This window comes from Salmo trutta, chromosome 27 (genome assembly GCF_901001165.1).
Source record: "Salmo trutta chromosome 27, fSalTru1.1, whole genome shotgun sequence".
In the NCBI taxonomy this organism is placed as follows: domain Eukaryota; kingdom Metazoa; phylum Chordata; class Actinopteri; order Salmoniformes; family Salmonidae; genus Salmo; species Salmo trutta.
The window spans coordinates 24,432,425-24,449,949 of record NC_042983.1 but is presented as its reverse complement, the minus strand read 5'-3'; the positions used below and the strand labels follow the sequence as shown (position 1 = coordinate 24,449,949).

Sequence of the window (17,525 nt, the reverse complement as noted above, 5' to 3'; positions counted from 1 at the left end):
TCAAATACTTTTTCCCCCCACTGTATGTGAGAATGCTGTTCATCGACTACAGCTCAGCATTTAATACCATAGTACCCTCCAAACTCGTCATCAAGTTCGAGACCCCGGGTCTCGACCCCGCCCTGTGCAACTGGGTCCTGGACTTCCTGACGGGCCGCCCCCAGGTGGTGAGGGTAGGTAACAACATCTCCACCCCGCTGATCCTCAACACTGGGGCCTCGCAAGGGTGTGTTCTCAGCCCTCTCCTGTACTCCCTTGTTCACCCACGACTGCGTGGCCATGCACGCCTCCAACTCAATCATCAAGTTTGCAGACGACACTACAGTGGTAGGCTTGATTACCAACAATGACGAGACGGCCTACAGGGAGGAGGTGAGGGCCCTCAGAGTGTGGTGTCAGGAAAATAACCTCACACTCAACGTCAACAAAACAAAACAAAGGAGATGATCGTGGACTTCAGGAAACAGCAGAGGGAGCAGCCCCCTATCTACATTGATGGGACAGTAGTGGAGAGGGTAGAACGTTTTAAGTTCCTCGGCATACACATCACAGACAAACTGAAATGGTCCAACCACACAGACAGCGTGGTGAAGAAGGCGCAGAAGCGCCTCTTCAACCTCAGGAGGCTGAAGAAATTCGGCTTGTCACCAAAAACCCTCACAAACTTTTACAGATGCACAATCGAGAGCATCCTGTCGGGCTGTATCACCGCCTGGTACGGCAGCTGCTCCGCCCATAACCGGAAGGCTCTCCAGAGGGTAGTGAGGTCTGCACAACGCATCACCGGGGGCAAACTACCTGCCCTCCAGGACACCTACACCACCCAATGTCACAGGAAGGCCAAAAAGATCATCAAGGACAACAACCACCCGAGCCACTGCCTGTTCACCCCGCTATCATCCAGAAGGCAAGGTCAGTACAGGTGCATCAAAGCAGGGACCGGGAGACTGAAAAACAGCTTCTATCTCAAGGCCACCAGACTGTTGAACAGCCATCACTAACATTGAGTGGCTGCTGCCAACATACTGACTCAACTCCAGCCACTTTAATAATGGAAAAATTTATGTAATAAATGTAACACTAGCCACTTTAAACAATGCCACTTTTATATGTTTACATACCCTACATTACTCATCTCATATGTATATACTGTACTCTATACCATCCACTGCATCTTGCCTATGCCGTTCTATACCATCACTCATTCATATATTTTTTTATGTACATATTCTTATTCATTCCTTTACACTTGTGTGTATAAGGTAATTGTTGTGAAATTGTTAGGTTAGATTACTCGTTAGATATTACTGCATTGTCGGAACTAGAAGCACAAGCATTTCGCTACACTCGCATTAACATCTGCTAACCATGTGTATGTGACAAATAAAATTTGATTTGGCTAATTTACAGTAACCCTCAGATTCCTAATGTATAGCTCTGAACCTGTTTGCTTGGGGGAATCCATCTTATTATGCAATCTACCCAACTAACTACTGTAACTGTCTGAATGGACAAGAGATTCCTCATTTTGACGCAAGCTGTGTAATCAGACACTATTTTGCTTATGGAATGGTGCAGTGTGACATCAAAGTGTCTGAAAAGAAGACAAGTATGAAAGCATTATAAGGGAGGTCCAGATAGCCACAGGGCCAGGTTGGGGTGTCTGTGTGCCTCTAAAGCCGTGTTCACATTGGCAGTTTGAAGTGACTCAAATCCTATACATTTGCATATCCGATTAGAATATGATATTTTTCCTGCAAAAATGTTTCCTGCAAAAAAGCACACGGAATCTGATATTTCAAGCCACATATCAATTACAAATCTGATTCCTGGCTATGTGACTTGTGTCTGAACGGTCAAATCTGATTTATTTGCCCTCAAGTGGTTTTTAGACTTTTATTCAGCATATATTGTTTCTTGCTAGCTACTCTGCTGACAGTTTGACAAGAGCATGTGGTAGCTAACTAGCTTGTTAATTGGTAACAAATACATTTGTGAATGTGCTAGCTAGCTAGTTGACTGCTGTGGCTAGCTAAAACAGTATCGTGTGAAAGTTGGATCATCTTATCCTTTGAGGCTTTAAAAGTGTTCTTACCCTATGATTTTGAACATTCAAAGCAAACGTCCATGGCAAGCATTGTTGTCACCTTAGCTTGCTATATAACTTCTGAGTGACAGGAAGCACAAGCACCAGAACCAATCAGCCTACCCCACTGCACACACTCACCCGTCGTTACTGTGACAACTAGTGGAGCCTTGTCAGCAAATTACTGCAGTCTGAACATACACAAATTCGATTTGGTCACTTGAAACTTTCTGTTTAGACAGTCAGTTGTCCAAAATGCATGCCACCTCATGTCATAGCCTGCCACACTGACCTCTCCCTTCTTCACTGTCATAGACTGCCTGCGTGGGGTGATCTCCTCGTTAATGCTGGACAGGAAGTTGTGGGAGATTCTCAGGGCATCCTGCAGCAGTGGATAGTCTGGGTGGCTGGAGGGGGTGTGTTTCAACAGGTCCTGAGAGAGAAAGAGAGAGAGAGAAAGAGATAGAAAGAGGGTGAAAGAAAGAGCGGGTGAAAGAAATAAATAAAGAGGGGTGAGAAAGGTGAAAGAAAAAGAAAGAAAGGAGAGGAGAGAGAGAGGGTGAAAGAAAGCGAGAGAGAGATAGAAAAAGAGTTAAAGAGTAAGAAAAAAAGGAGAGAAAGATGGAAAAAAGAAAGAAAGAAAGAAAGCAGAGAGAAAGAAAGTAAGAAAGGAGGAGAAAGAGTAAGAAAGAAAAAAGGAGAAAAAGAGGGTGAAATAAAGAAAGAGAGAGAAAGAAAGAGGAGAGTGAAAGAAAGAAAGCGGAGAGAGTGAAAGAAAGACAGAATGAAGAAAGAAAGATAAACCGGGTGAAAGAAAGAAAGAAAGAGAAAGGAGACAGAGTGAAAGAAATAAATGTAAGAAAGGAGAGAAATAGTAAGAAAGAAAAAGAAAAAAGGAAAGGAGGGTGAAAGAGAGAGGGTGAAAGAAAGAGAGAAAGAAATAAAGAAAGAAAGAGAAAGGAAACAGAGCGAAAGAAAGAAAAAACGTAAGAGGAGAGAAATAGTAAGAAAGGAAAAGAAAAAAGAAAGAAAGGAGAGAGGATGAAAGAAAGAGAAATAGAGACAGAGAGGAGAGAGAGCGAGAGGGTGAAAAGAAAGAAAGAGAAAGAAAGAGGAGAGTAAGAAAGAAAGAGAAAGAAGGAGAAACAGGGTGAAAGAAAGAGAAAGAAAGAGGAGAGAGAGAACGAGTAAGGAGAGAAAGAATGACGAAAAGAAAGACGGAAAGAAAGAGCGAGAGAAAGAAGGAAATAGACGAAAGACAAAAAAGGGAAAGCATAAGAAAGGAGAGAAATAGTAAGAAAGGAAAAGACAGAAAGAAAGAAGAGATGAGAGAGAGGGTGAAAGAGAGAAAAAAGAGAAAGGAGAGAAAGGAGAGAAAGAAAGAAAGAAAGAAAGAAAGAAAGAAGAGATGAGAGAGAGTGAAAGAGAGAAAAAAGAGAAAGGAGAGAAAGAAAGAAAGAAAGAAAGAAAGAGAAAAAGAAAGGAGGGTGAAAGAGTAAGAGAGAAATAAAAAGGAGAGAGGGTGAAAGAAAAAAGAGTAAGAAAGAAGAGAAACAATGAATGAGAGAAAGAGAGAGAAAGAGAGAGAAAGAGACAGGAGAGAAATAGTAAGAAAGGAAGAAAAAGAGGAGAGAGTGAAAGAGGGTAAAAGAAAGGAGGAAAAAGAGAGTAAGAGAGAGAAAGAAAGGGCGAAAGAGAAAGAAATAAAGAATTTAAAAAATTAAGAAAGGAGAGAGAGCGAAAGAGAAAGAAAAAGGAGAGAGCAAAAGAGAGAAAGAAAGAGATAAAGAGAAAGTGTGAAAGAAAGAAGATAAATTATGATCACATCTTCTAAGATATGTGAAGCATTGTTTTCATAAAAGAAATTCAAGTCTGAAGGGGAAAAATCTTCAGTGTGTTGATTTGACTTACATGCAGAACCAGGGTGCTGCGGGTGACTCTGTCCACGGGTTTGTAGAGCAGAGCTGAGGGGGACAGGGTCATAAAGTAAATAAAGTCCAAGGCAGGACAAGGCAACGCAGAACTAACAACATAACTAACAACATAGCATCCTATCAGTCACCTTGAGGTTGAGGGTCATATTCAATATGCTTTAACTTAAGCATGTACCACTCTTTCTGAATTCAAATAACTAGAAGGTTGAATGCTTCATAGTCTTGAACTATAGATATTTAAATAAATGTAAGGTTTAGTTCATTTTGAATGAATTGTTCAAAATAATGAAATTGCACTTACTTTCCAGTGAATTTTTTGCCTGGTCTTTGCATTCCTTGGTGCTTATGACCTTAAGATTCTGAGGGCACAACAGGAATTGAGAAAGGCATAATGATATGAGAACACCATTTCAACACAGCACAGTATCACCGTAACATTTATTCTAACCTCGGTCCACCCAGCCGGTTCGGGAAATTGAGCCTGGGGATGAGGTATTCTAACCAAAACGTTGCACTTGTAAAAGTAGACATATAAAATACAATACATACCTGACATATTTCAGCAAACTGTATGTTGGCCTGGCAGCACTTGTCTGCCGTCTCCACAGCAACCGTATAGTTATCCACAAAGGCCCTGTACACTCCTAGCTGGCTGGCCTATAATAGAGAGTAGATACGATGAAGTTAACCTGCTGTTGGATTCATGTACCCAGTTTTGGCTGCTCTCTACTCCGGCCATACTAGATGCTTTCCCTTCTCATGGTGCTGGGTATAGCGATCAGATGAGGTATGGCCTTTCAACACAAACAGCATTGAAAACATGCATCCTATCATCATAATTTGTCCTTTTTTTATGACTGTGTGTGCATGCACACTCGCTGCCGCACGTGTGTGTGTGTGTGTGTGTGTGTGTGTGTGTGTGTGTGTGTGTGTGTGTGTGTGTGTGTGTGTGTACGCATGCACATGTGATTTTGTTTCATGCATCTTCCTTTCCTCCACTGTCATACTGAGGCAGCTCTTTGCAGTCAGGAGCCTCTTAGTGGTGTTTTGTCCTCCTTTACTGCCTGTTATGTGCTATAGCCAGGCTTTTATCTGTGTGGGAGATGTCTCCAGGCAGTCTGCTCACATGTGGGGTCCAGCATCCACCGCACATTATAGCCAGTCTAACTCCCTCTTTCTACTCTTTAAATCTCTCGTCAGTATTATTAATGATCAAAGGAAGTCTACTAATATTGTCTTTAAAAGTGACTTATTGGATAAATATCTGCTTACTCACAGAAGAATGCAGTTTGTGGCTGGGGGAGTCTATTTCACGTTTTTGTACTTATGAACAAAGGAACAAATACATCTGGAAGAACTAACACAAAATAACCATAACAGCATTTCTATGTCTTTACACAACAATAATAATGCTCACCAGTTTCTGGAAGAGATCGCCCACACACTGGTTGTGGCACCACTCCTGAACTCTGGGTAGCAGGGCATTGTAGAAGTCCTTGTGGATCTCATGGAGCTCTGTCACCTTGAAGAAGATGGTCTCTATCTGCTGGATGGTCAGCATCGGCTGGGAGGTAGTAGCTGCTGCTCTCAGAGGCTTCATGGGCTGGGACAATCAATGCAAGACGAGCATTACTGTGTGTGTGTGCGTGCATCCATCCGTCTGTCCATCCAACATTTTACTGTCCCACGCTCTTAAATCACTGTTCATCACAGTGAGGTGTGGCATATTCAATTAGTGTCATATTCAATTAGCTCAAAGTCCTGTCTCTTACCAGTAAGATAGCCCCCAGGTGGCTGAGATATGTCTCCTCACTGGCCAGGATCCCTGACAAAACCCACTTCCGCATCTCCAACTCTTTCTCCTGATCCAGCTCTGTCTGTGTGTGAGAATGGGACTAACAGTGAATGGCAGAGAGCGAGAGAAAGAGAGAGACAGAGAGACAGTGAGAGCGACAGACCAGGTATTCACTTCTACCAGGCTTATTTGGTGATTGTAATTGTAACCAGAGCAGATCTTCCCTAATCTCCCTGGGTGTTGAATGAAACCTCTAAACAGCCAGGAGTTGAGACTGTCCTCTCAAGGGAACCTAATACATTTGATTAAATCCTGTTGGAGATGTAGAGGGCAGAGGCCAGGGTCAAAGATCCAATGTATTGTAGAGGGAAACAATTGTTTTCCTAGCCTAGGATGGGACCTGTGGTTACTGATGGGTCAAAGGCATCAGTAGTGAGGTTTCTGACAGTCTGTCGCTCACGATTCCATTTATTGCGTTCCAGCCATTACTATGAGCCCGTACTCCCCCATTAAGGTGCCACCAGCCGCCTGTGGTCGGTCGATATGGAGCTCATGCACAGAGCAGAAATGAATAGCTCTGACATTCCACAGCCTGAATACTAAGGGGGGCACAAGAGGAGGCCTCCCCCTGGATTTAACCTTTGAAGATCAGAGAGCTGAGCACATCAGAGGAGGACCTAGGGGACACCGGAGATTGGCTAGGTACAGTACAATAGAGGTGGATGAGATTTATAGGGTGAGTGAAAGTGTGGTTGGAACGAGCAGAGCATCTATATTAAATACACTCAGAGAGCCCAGGGCAGACTTATAGAAGACGGGGGAATTAACAGACAGCTGCACTGGGTGGAAAAATCAGACACATGGGCTTTAAGAGTAGAAGATGGAGGTGTATGATAGTAGGACTGGCAATAACCTTACCGACAGGGTGGACTCCAGGGAGCCAGAGGAGTGTGTGTGCTGGCTGCTGCAGCTCTTGGAGCGGAGGCGAGGTGAGGAGGAGGGTGAGGTGCTGAAAGGCAGGAGGTCATGGTGCTGCTGGTGCTCCTCCGCCTGCTCCAGGTCATAGCCATAGGAAGGAGGGGTCTCACTGTAGGGGACTTTTGGGATAATTACAGACAGATGGAGGGGATTAGGTGTGGTAGTGTAAAGTAGGTTCCAAGACAGTGGCACTGTGTGAATCTCTCTCTCTGACACTTCACATGCAATACATCCTCTCTTCTCCTCTAAAAACACCATTAAAGCCACTGAACAGGCAGTGAAAGAAGATAGAAATGTGTGATCAATTGTCATGACCGGTTTGACTGGAAACATCACCTCCCTCAAAAAAACAAATCTGTATTCATATTTGTCTATATTCATCTGCTCTTTGAAATTGAAAAAAGAAAGAAAGTTAATAATCCTTTGTTGAGACGAGAATATGGTGCAGACTCAAAAAGAACCAAAATAGGTCTTACATCAAACACAAGGGCTTAAAAAAATTACAAAAACAAAATTAAGTTATTCATATCTGTATATCAATGGTATTATATAAAAGCTACTGTACATTCAAAATAACTAGAATGACCTGATGAAAACAGCTCTGTCACTCAACCTCTAAATGTGCTCTATTCCAATACATTCTGTGTCTCTGTGCTTCAAATCCCCTCTGATCTTCAGAGACTGTGCCAGACACACAGGGACCGTCCCACCGCAGAGGATAAGCAAGGAGAATCGCAGCGAAAACTCTGATTCACTTGTGTGGTGAGGAGAAGCATTAGTCAGTCCCTCTACTCTCTGTACGTAATATACTTCAACTGTACAGATGCAGCAGCAGTTCAAGGCAGCTATACTGGACAGGAGCTTAACCATAGTAATGCTTTATTTACATATCAACTCAATGATGACAAAAAACCTCTGTGCCCTCCCTAGAGTATGAGAGCAATCAAAGAGGAATTCCCTCTTAATGATCACTCAGTAGCCACAGGTGAACCAGTAACCTGAGGGACAGATATTTGGGTCAATGGGATTTCCTCCACTCGTTATATCTTCTCCTCTCCTTCCTTCTCAACCATGTCTGATTGTGGCTGTGTGGTTTTCAAGTTCATTCTGGGTGAATAAATCCAAGGTGTAGGAAAGTGGCCAAGGCTACATTAGACCTCCCCGTTACAGAGAGAGAGGACTAAGCGCAGCTCTTCCTGCTCCTGTATTCTCTCTGGTTTGTACTGCAGGTGTTAGACACAGACCAGAAAACACCACCTTTTATTCACAATCACAGCAAAAGCAGACAGACATTCTGGGTGGAAGTGTTTGCAGACACAATGCAACACAGGGGTCTATCTTGATGTGTTAGCTGCTGTTGTGTAGACTAGTTGTTTCCTCTATTATTCATCTATATAGTTTTGCATCAAGAACAGTTCAATCCCTTTTATTGTCACTTTGACTCACCAATAATATCTACCATTATTGTCAGTATCTGTGTGGGAGAAGCACCAGCACCACCAGTATAATGATAAAAGCTGTGGTGTTTGTCTGTGAGGCCTCAGTGTTAAAATAGCAGGACACTGAAATACTGTATGTTCAGAAGTGGACACAGAGATAACTATATTGAACCAAAATATAAACGCAACATGTAAAGTATTGGTCCCTTCATGAGCTGAAATAAAAGATCCCCAAAAATGTCCATACGCACAAAAACCTTATTTCTCTCAAATTCTGTGCACATATTTTTATCATCCCCGTCAGTGAACATTTCTCCTTTGCCAAGATAATCCATCCACCTGACAGGTGTGGCATATCAAGAAGCTGATTAAACAGCATAATCTTTACATTCTGTAGGTGCACCTTGTGCTGGGGACAATAAAAGGGCACTCTAAAATGTGCAGTTTTGTCACACAACACAATGCCACAGATGTCTCAAGTTGAGGGAGCAATTGGCATGCTGACTGAAGGAACGCCCACCAGAGCTGTTGCCAGATAATTAAATGTTAATTTCTCTACCATAAGCCGCCTCCAATGGCATTTTAGAGATTTTGGCTGTGCATCTAACCGGCCTCACAACCGCAGACCACGTGTAACCACGCCAGCCCAGGTCCTCCACATTCGGCTTCTTCACCTGCAGGATCATCTGAGAGCTGCCACCCGGACAGCTGATAAAACTGAGTTTGCACAACCAAAGAACTTCTGCACAAACTGTCTCAGGGAAGCTCATCTGCATGCTCATCATCTTCACCAGGGTCTTGACCTGACTGTAGTTCAGCGTTGTAGCCAACTTCAGTGGGCAAATGCTCACCTTCAATGGTCACTGGCATGCTGGAGATGTGTGCTCTTCATGGATGAATCCCAGCATCAACTGTACTGGGTAGATGACAGACAGCGATGGCATCGTGTGGGTGAGCGTTTTGCTGATGTCAACGTTGTGAACAGAGTGCCCCATGGTGGAGGTGGGGTTATGGTATGGGTAGGCATAAGCTACGGACAACGAAGACAACTGCATTTTGTCAATGGCAATTTGAATGCACACAGAGATACTGTAACAAGATCATGAGGCCCAGTGTCGTGCCATTCATCCACCGCCATCACATTTCAGCATGATAATGCACGGCCCCATATTGCAAGGTTCTGTGCACAATTCCTGAACAAACACACTGGGCCGTACAGAGAGAAACCACTGTGTTTACTCTGGAGGAGCAGGCCTGGGGAATACAGGGGAAGTCAATGTGAAAGGCCACACTGTGTGTCCGTCAGATTATACAACAGCAGTGACACTGAGTGAATAACCACTCACACAGCCACAGAGGCCTGGAAATCACTGTCAATGGACACACACTGACCAATCATACAGACACAAATATATTTCAGTAAAATGGACATAAACTATAAAACATGTCTTAAAATGTTATTTCTTACATATGAATTGATATGAAATAAAATAATGTTCACAGAGACAGTTATTTACATGGCTCTGGAATAACCATGCTTTTTTAAATGCAGAATAGTTATCCATGGTAGCATGAAAAAGCAGGCAAGCTTCCCAACATTGAGTGAAGAGGATTTCACAATAGACTAGTTTCTCAGTACAGCGTAGTTCTCGGCCTGTTGCTAAGGGAGTGTCCAGGCAGGTCTGTCCAGAACGTTCAGCAAATTCATCAACTTCAGAGCAGGAAACAGACATTCTGCACAAGGTCACCTTTTCACACAAACATCCCCCTCCTCCCACACACACACATTTAGATGAATATTAAATATAATAGATCAACTCTAGGATTGCTGTCCTTGAACCAACCCTGTGAGTTGTCTAATGCATTGACTTTTTCCTAAGTTAAATCATGATAAAACATTTAACAAAGAAGTCCAGCTACAGCTCTGTGGGATTAACAAAGAGCTAATACAGTTTCCCCTGTGCAGTATTAGTATGGAAAGCCGTTTTAACATAGTCAGTGGCCAGTTCGCGAAAATGGTTCGCTCCTACAGACAGTGAGTCACAAGGCCATGGCTTGCTATATAAAGCAGGCAGACAGGCATTCAGTTACTTTTCTATTGAATGTTAGAATGGGCCAAACTAGTGACCTAAGTGACTTTCAGAGTAGTATGATCGTCGTTGCCAGGGGCGCGGGTTTGAGTATCTCAGAAACATCTGGCCTCCTGGGCTTTTCGCGCACGACAGTGCCTAGGGTTTACAGAGAATGGTGCAACAAACAAAAAACATCCAGTCAGCGGCAGTCCTGTGGGCAAAAACAGCTCGTTGATGAGAGAGTTCAAAGGAGAATGGCAAGAATCATGCAAGCAAACAGGCGGGCCACAAACAGACAAATAATAGCTCAGTACTACAGTGGTGCGCAGAACGGCATCTCGGAAAACTCAACTCGTCTGTCTTTGTCACCGATGGGCTATTGCAGCAGACGATCACACTGGGTTCCACTCCTATCAACTAAAAACAAGAAGTGGCTCCAGGAGTAGAAAAACATTGCCTGGCCCGACAAATCCTGGTTCCTGTTTGGTCATGCTGATAGCAGAGTCAGGATTTGTCCACGGCCCCATCCTGCCTGGCGACAACAGTACAGGCTGGTGGCGGTGGTGTAATGGTGTGGGGAATGTTTTCCTGGCACACGTTAGGTCCCTTGATACCAATTTCCATGCCCCAAAGAATTAAAGCTGTTCTGAAGGAAAAGGGGGCTTTGAACCAGTACTAGATGGGTGTACCTAATAAACTGTGTGTATATTCATCAAATTTTTTATATTAATAATGGAATTTATATCAATAATGGAATTTTCTATATCAATAATTGATTTATTTAAAATTAATAAGGAATATGAAATAATTTTTATTTTACTTTGAAAATGTGGACTAGGTTGTGTACATCAGTACCAAAAATATAAAATGTAATCCTTTTTTAGATAACATTTTAAGGCAGCAAAACGTGAAAACTGTGCAAGGGGTGTGTAGACTTTCACTAGCACTGTATGTAGGAGCATGCAAATGTGATCCCGCCCCCATGAAGTTCATTCTAATAAATAACAAAATATAAAAATGCTATTGTCGCTATCAAAAAAATTTGAATTATTGCTATCAATAATTACATTTTTGATATCCAAAATGGTCATTTTTATATTGATGAATCATATATAAATAAAAATATCTTAATTACATTTTTACAACAATAACTGTATGTTAAAACAGCTTTCCCTAGTAATAGTCAAAGCAGATGGGTTTACTCTTAAACACTATGTGGTTGAATGGTGGTAGAGTGTATCTGACAGTCTCCCCTCAATTAACCTCAAAATGGTTACTAATGTGCAATAGAGCTGTAACAAATACATTCTAATAACATTGCATAACAGCGCTCAAACCAACAGCTGGGGCTAAGAGTGTTTTAGATGTAGCAGCAGAGGACAACGTTTCTCTGGACTTTTAGTAGAGAATCCTGCAGAATTTAGAGGTTCTTTCAGCATTATTGAATTTGCCTGTGTTCTGATCTTTGGGTTTAGGAAGCCAAAGTTCATCAGGCTCAGAAAAGTTTTGTCTGGATCTGGAAGTTGTGTTGGTTTAGTGTACAAGTTAGTAGTTCCCGAGGGACTACTACAAATCCGCTTCTCTTTTACAATAGGACAGGGCTGACCTACAAATAGCTGCCTGCTAGGATTCCAAACATAACAGGTTAACATGCTCTTAAATCCTAGTCCAGAGAATAACCTGTGCACTGTCAACACGCACTCTCCCTGTGGATGCAACAATTGTGGAGAGTGATGAGAGGTTTGACGCAACACACACAACAAAAGCATCAAGGACATATTCACAGACCTGTAATCCTAATCCACATGTATAGATAGATGAACCGACTATGATCCAGAGAGAAGGGGGAATGACAGATGTGTTAGCAGGACAAATCCACAGAATCATAAACACAGAAATTCAACATTACAACTGTGATGTGACCTTGCTTAGAGTGCAGGGTTCACACAGTTTTGGTGGAATACAGGATATCCATATGAATGCTAAAAAATAAATGTAAAAAAAGTATTGTCTTGAAGATATAGTTCCCTTTTCTTTCTCCCTTGGATTAAGACTGAGCGCTTGATTGTGTTGAAGCTGAATGTTGCTGCTTTTAGAATCTCCATGTAATGCATGCATCAAAGCACTGTCACACTTCACTGCATTGGCTAAAGAACACTTTAAATATTTCTATGGAGAGAAGGATGAACTCTGCATTTGTTCTGGAAATAACTAAAAGGAGGAAATGGTCCAGACAGTGATCAGAGTGACAGCCTGTAGAGATCCTGTCAGTCCCATCTGGACACACATTAACCGGGATGGGATGCAATGAACAAAACAGAGTACACCAATTCCTCTCAATTGACAACCAAAAATCTGTTAAAATGAGACACAAATGCTAAAGGATTCTCCAAAGAAGGGGCTAATATTCCCTTTAAGACTGATTACTTGGGACATTATGGTCCAGGAATAATAACTTTAGTATTGTTAGGGTTGAACTGGCTATTTGTATGCATAACCTATATAATATACTGGGGAAGCTATGCTACAATATTAAGTATATAAACTACGGATAAATCAACTGCTGAAGACAAGAACTACACCCGGCGACAGGAAGTGCGTCATGAGGCTGGGACCAGCCTGCACGCCGACGATAGGATGAGCAAGTTTAAACCACGCTCATCCTCCCTCTGACAGGCCAGCATTGAGCGGGAACTATCTCTGTCAGAGTATATAAGAGAGAACAATAGGATGTGACGCTCTCTTCTCTGTCTGCCCTGCGTGGGGTCACAGCGAGACCGTATATATATATATATAAACATCATATTTTCCATTTGTACTATCATTCTATTTATGAATTAAATAATCATTGCAAAACTAAGTTGCATGGTTTGTTTATATCCTAATACCAGATTCGAATTGACGCAACGTGACAGTATTGAGTGTAGCACAATGACAGTCTCTCTGTCACCTCTGACAGCATGTTTATAGATTAGAAGAGATATGGCACCTTCTAAAAAAATGTTTTTTGAAATGATGCTGTTAAGAGGTTTGAACACTTTCTGCCTCCACTAAATGGATTCTCATCCTGATCGTGTGATCACTGGAGAGACAGCCGTCAGCTAACCGAGAGGAAACAAGTGTTACAATGGCTTTTACCATCCAGCATGTATAGAATGTACAAATAGAAAGTTATACAGGTTTATCAATAACAAATCTGCTTTACTAATCCTCAGCCTACAAAGAGTTGCACTTCAATCCCACTACTACGAAGGGGTCTTTTCATCCCTCACAGCTAACGCAGGAAGGCATGGGTTGGGTGGAGTGGATCTTTCAGTACTGCATACACTTCATTTCAGCACATCTGGTTTCTCTCTGATTGAGCGTCACCCATCAGGTTGAAAAGAAACAGGTCTGAAAACGTGGCACCTGCAACGGGGCGGTGGCTCTGCAGCCCTGAAAGAAGCTGACTGGGTGTTTTGGCAGATCAGCAGAGTGCGAGCCAACCAACCATCAGCACATTCTGGCACATCTGAAGTGCCCTGTTGAAGTGGGAGGGAGCCCGACCACAGGCCCAGTTGGAGTAGTGAGGCCCACCAGCTCTGCTCAGATCGGTTATGGGACAGTCTAAAATTAGCACCAGCCATTGAGCAGTGTAGGTCAGAACTCAGCTGCCCAGCCCACCACACTTACTAACCAGCGTGTTGAAATAGCTCAGGGTGGTCACAGTAATGCTCTGTATAACAGAATATCAAGGTTCAATAATTGCTCCAGTCTGTGACCTAAAGGATAAACAGTACCAGTCAAAAGTTTGGACAAACCTACTCATTAAAGGGTTTTTCTTTATTTTTACATTGTAGAATAATAGTGAAGACATCAAAACTATTAAATAACACATATGGAATCATATAGTAACCAAAAAAATCTAAATATATTTTAGATTCTTTAAAGTAGCCATCCTTTGCATTGATGACAGCTTTGCACACTCTTGGCATTCTCTCAACCAACTTCATAAGGTAGTCACCTGGAATGCTTATCCAACAGTCTTGAAGGAGTTCCCACATATGCTGAGCACTTGTTGGCTGCTTTTCCTTCACTCTGCAGTCCAAATCATCCAAAACACAACTGATTGGCTCAAAAGCATTAAGGAAAGAAATTCCACAAATGTACTTTTAACAAGGCACACCTGTTAATTGAAATGTATTCCAGGTGACTACCTCATGAAGCTGGTTGAGAGAATGCCAAGAGTGTGCAAAGCTGTCAAGGCAAAAAGGGTTGCTACTTTGAAGAATATATTTTGATTTGTTTAACACTTTTTTGGTTACTACATGATTCCATATGTGTTATTTCATAGTTTTGATGTCTTCACTATTATTCTACAATGTAGAAAATAGTCCAAATAAAGAAAAACCCTTGAATGAGTAGGGCTGTCCAAACTTTTGACTGGTTCTGTACACGTGTATGTGTTTGTGTGCGGGTGCGCACACAAACTTGACTGATACAGTGAGGGTGTGATACTAGCTGAAAAAGAGGGAGAGAAAATGTGTTTTCCCCTCATATCATAAATGATTCAGATCTCAACACCCGTGTCTTATCTTCTCTTTTCCAATAAACCACAAGAAAAACAGATTGCAGACACACACACACAAAATTCAACCCAAACAGATGCACTCACATGAGACAGTCTAAGAGTTGGACACACAGAAGGCCAGGTTTAGAGGCTTTTCCTCTCAGCACCGTGGACAACCAGGAAATGGGAGCAAAGACCAGCAACTAAACATGATTATTCCCTATAATTGTGCTTTCAGAGCAATTTCAAGAAAAGCTGTTAGCTTGCAGGAGGAATCTTCTTAAGGACTCATGCTTGTGGATATGCGTATTTGTTCTACAGTACATCTTGTTAAAGTAAATACATGAAATAGTACTGTCTGCCAGAAGCAACATCCACAAACTAATTATTGTCTAACATGGCCCAGGCTGTTTGTGCAGAGGTGAGCTCATCTCATATAGCACATTACCATCGCTGTGTTCCCCCACACCCCACAAGCAGCTGAGACATTCCTGAAACACGTGGCTTGCCAGCCAGCAGCACAGAGGGCCCTTTGAATAGGACCTGTAAAGGGAGCTAAGACCAGGGGACCATAAGGGGTTCGGAGACAGAGCACGAGGGAGGATTAGAGAGAAGGAGGAGGCCTGGAGGGAGGGCCAAAAGATCAAACATTTCTCATGCATTTTTACCATTTTCTGTAAGAAAATATATGGATATGGAAAACAGCCTGGGGTAGACACAAATACTTTCAGATGTTCTGCTCAACCTGAGAGTATTTCTCATGTTTCAGAGTTAAGGGTTGAAATAGCACCAAGTAGGCTCCTGCCCAACCGTTAACCCCTATGCTGGTTTAACTTGAACTGGATAGGGGCCTGCTTATTTAAGAGATATTAATGGTGTGTTTGTCCCTTCGCTCCATCTGACTGCAGTTGGCAGGTCCCTGGCCTGCTGCTATGATCCCCTTTCAGCTCTCCAGGCACACTCCATTCTGTACCATTTTACCAAGTCACCCACCCGAGAGGACAGGTGACACTAAACACAGAGCTCACTCAGGGTGCACAAGAGCTCTTTCCCTTTTCTGTGCTGGCCCCACTTCATCTAAATTGTTGGACACGTATCTTGTATGTAAACTCAATGGGAGGGAGAGGTGAAATAATGTTTGCTTCCTTAACCACTAAAAGTTCAGAATGTTGACATTCAGGTACAAAAAAAGAAACAGTGTGAGCTTCATCAGGAGCACTGAAATATTCACGATTGGATCGTAAACCTGGAGGGTGGGCCACCACCGCCTCTCTGACTTCTCCTGTGGTTGCAAATACAGCCCTGGACTGAGGCCAGACACGCAGACCGATAGGACCACTATCAGACCGCCTGAGTGAAAGCTTTTCATTAGTGTCAAATGAGACATACAGACCTGTCTAATTGATATTAAGTGGAAGCTGCTCTTGGCCTGGCACAGGTTCACTCAAAGTGCAGACATTCTAACAACACAATCCCCAGTAGACCTTCTTATAATGTACTCATGATTAGCCATGAGTCAGTTGTTTGGAAGCCCCAGACTGAGCCACACCCTAAGAAAAAGTCCTGGCCACTGGCATATGCCTATGTTATAGTGATAATTAACTATAGCAAAGCAGACAAACCATAGAAGTGGCTTCCTTTAACCTCCCTGGGCCAGTGGGACGCTTGCGTCCCACCTACTCAACAGCCAGTGGAATCCCGTGGCGCGATATTCAAATACCTTAGAAATGCTATTACTTCAATTTCTCAAACATATGACTATTTTACACCATTTTAAAGACAAGACTCTCGTTAATCTAACCACACTGTCCGATTTCAAAAAGGCTTTACACCGAAAGCAAAACATTAGATTATGTCAGCAGAGTACCCAGCCAGAAATAATCAGACACCCATTTTTCAAGCTAGCATATAATGTCACATTAACCCAAACCACAGCTAAATGCAGCACTAACCTTTGATGATCTTCATCAGATGACAATCCTAGGACATTATGTTATACAATACATGCATGTTTTGTTCAATCAAGTTCATATTTATATCAAAAACCAGCTTTTTACATTAGCATGTGACTAGCATGTGACTAGCATTCCCACCGAACACTTCCGGTGAATTTACTAAATTACTCACGATAAACGTTCACAAAAAACATAATAATTATTTTAAGAATTATAGATACAGAACTCCTTTATGCACTCGCTATGTCCAATTTTAAAATAGCTTTTCGGTGAAAGCACATTTTGCAATATTCTGAGTAGATAGCCCGGCCATCACAGGCTAGCTATTGTGACACCCACCAAGTGTGGTACTCACCAAACTCCGATTTACTATTAGAAAAGTTTGATTACCTTTGCTGTTCTTCTTCAGAATGCACTCCCAGGACTTCTACTTCAATAACAAATGTTGGTTTGGTTCCAAATAAGCCATAGTTATATCCAAATATCGGCGTTTTGTTCGTGCGTTCAAGACACTATCCGAAGGGTAAAGAAGGGTGACGCGCCCGACGCGTTTCGTGACAAAAAAATTCAAAATGTTCCATTACCGTACTTCGAAGCATGTCAAACGCTGTTTAAAATCTATTTTTATGCTATTTTTCTCGTAAAAAAAGCGCTAATATTCCGACCGGGAGTCGTTGTTTTCGTTCAAAGAGAGAGAAAGTAAACATGGTGTCGGCT

General features: G+C 42.4%; 1 protein-coding gene across 2 annotated transcripts in view; it reads right to left on the bottom strand.

The window, feature by feature from the left end:
• The window catches only part of LOC115164669 (breakpoint cluster region protein), a 44,363-nt gene that overhangs the window by 21,709 nt on the left and 5,129 nt on the right, over positions 1–17,525 (bottom strand). For both annotated transcript variants that reach the window (XM_029717387.1, XM_029717388.1), the window contains 7 exons: positions 6,734–6,912; positions 5,793–5,897; positions 5,438–5,623; positions 4,570–4,677; positions 4,322–4,379; positions 3,998–4,050; positions 2,379–2,519 (listed from right to left, as the gene is read on the bottom strand). In XM_029717387.1, the coding sequence (XP_029573247.1) occupies positions 2,379–2,519; positions 3,998–4,050; positions 4,322–4,379; positions 4,570–4,677; positions 5,438–5,623; positions 5,793–5,897; positions 6,734–6,912 (830 nt within the window). The remainder of the gene's footprint in view (positions 1–2,378; positions 2,520–3,997; positions 4,051–4,321; positions 4,380–4,569; positions 4,678–5,437; positions 5,624–5,792; positions 5,898–6,733; positions 6,913–17,525) is intronic.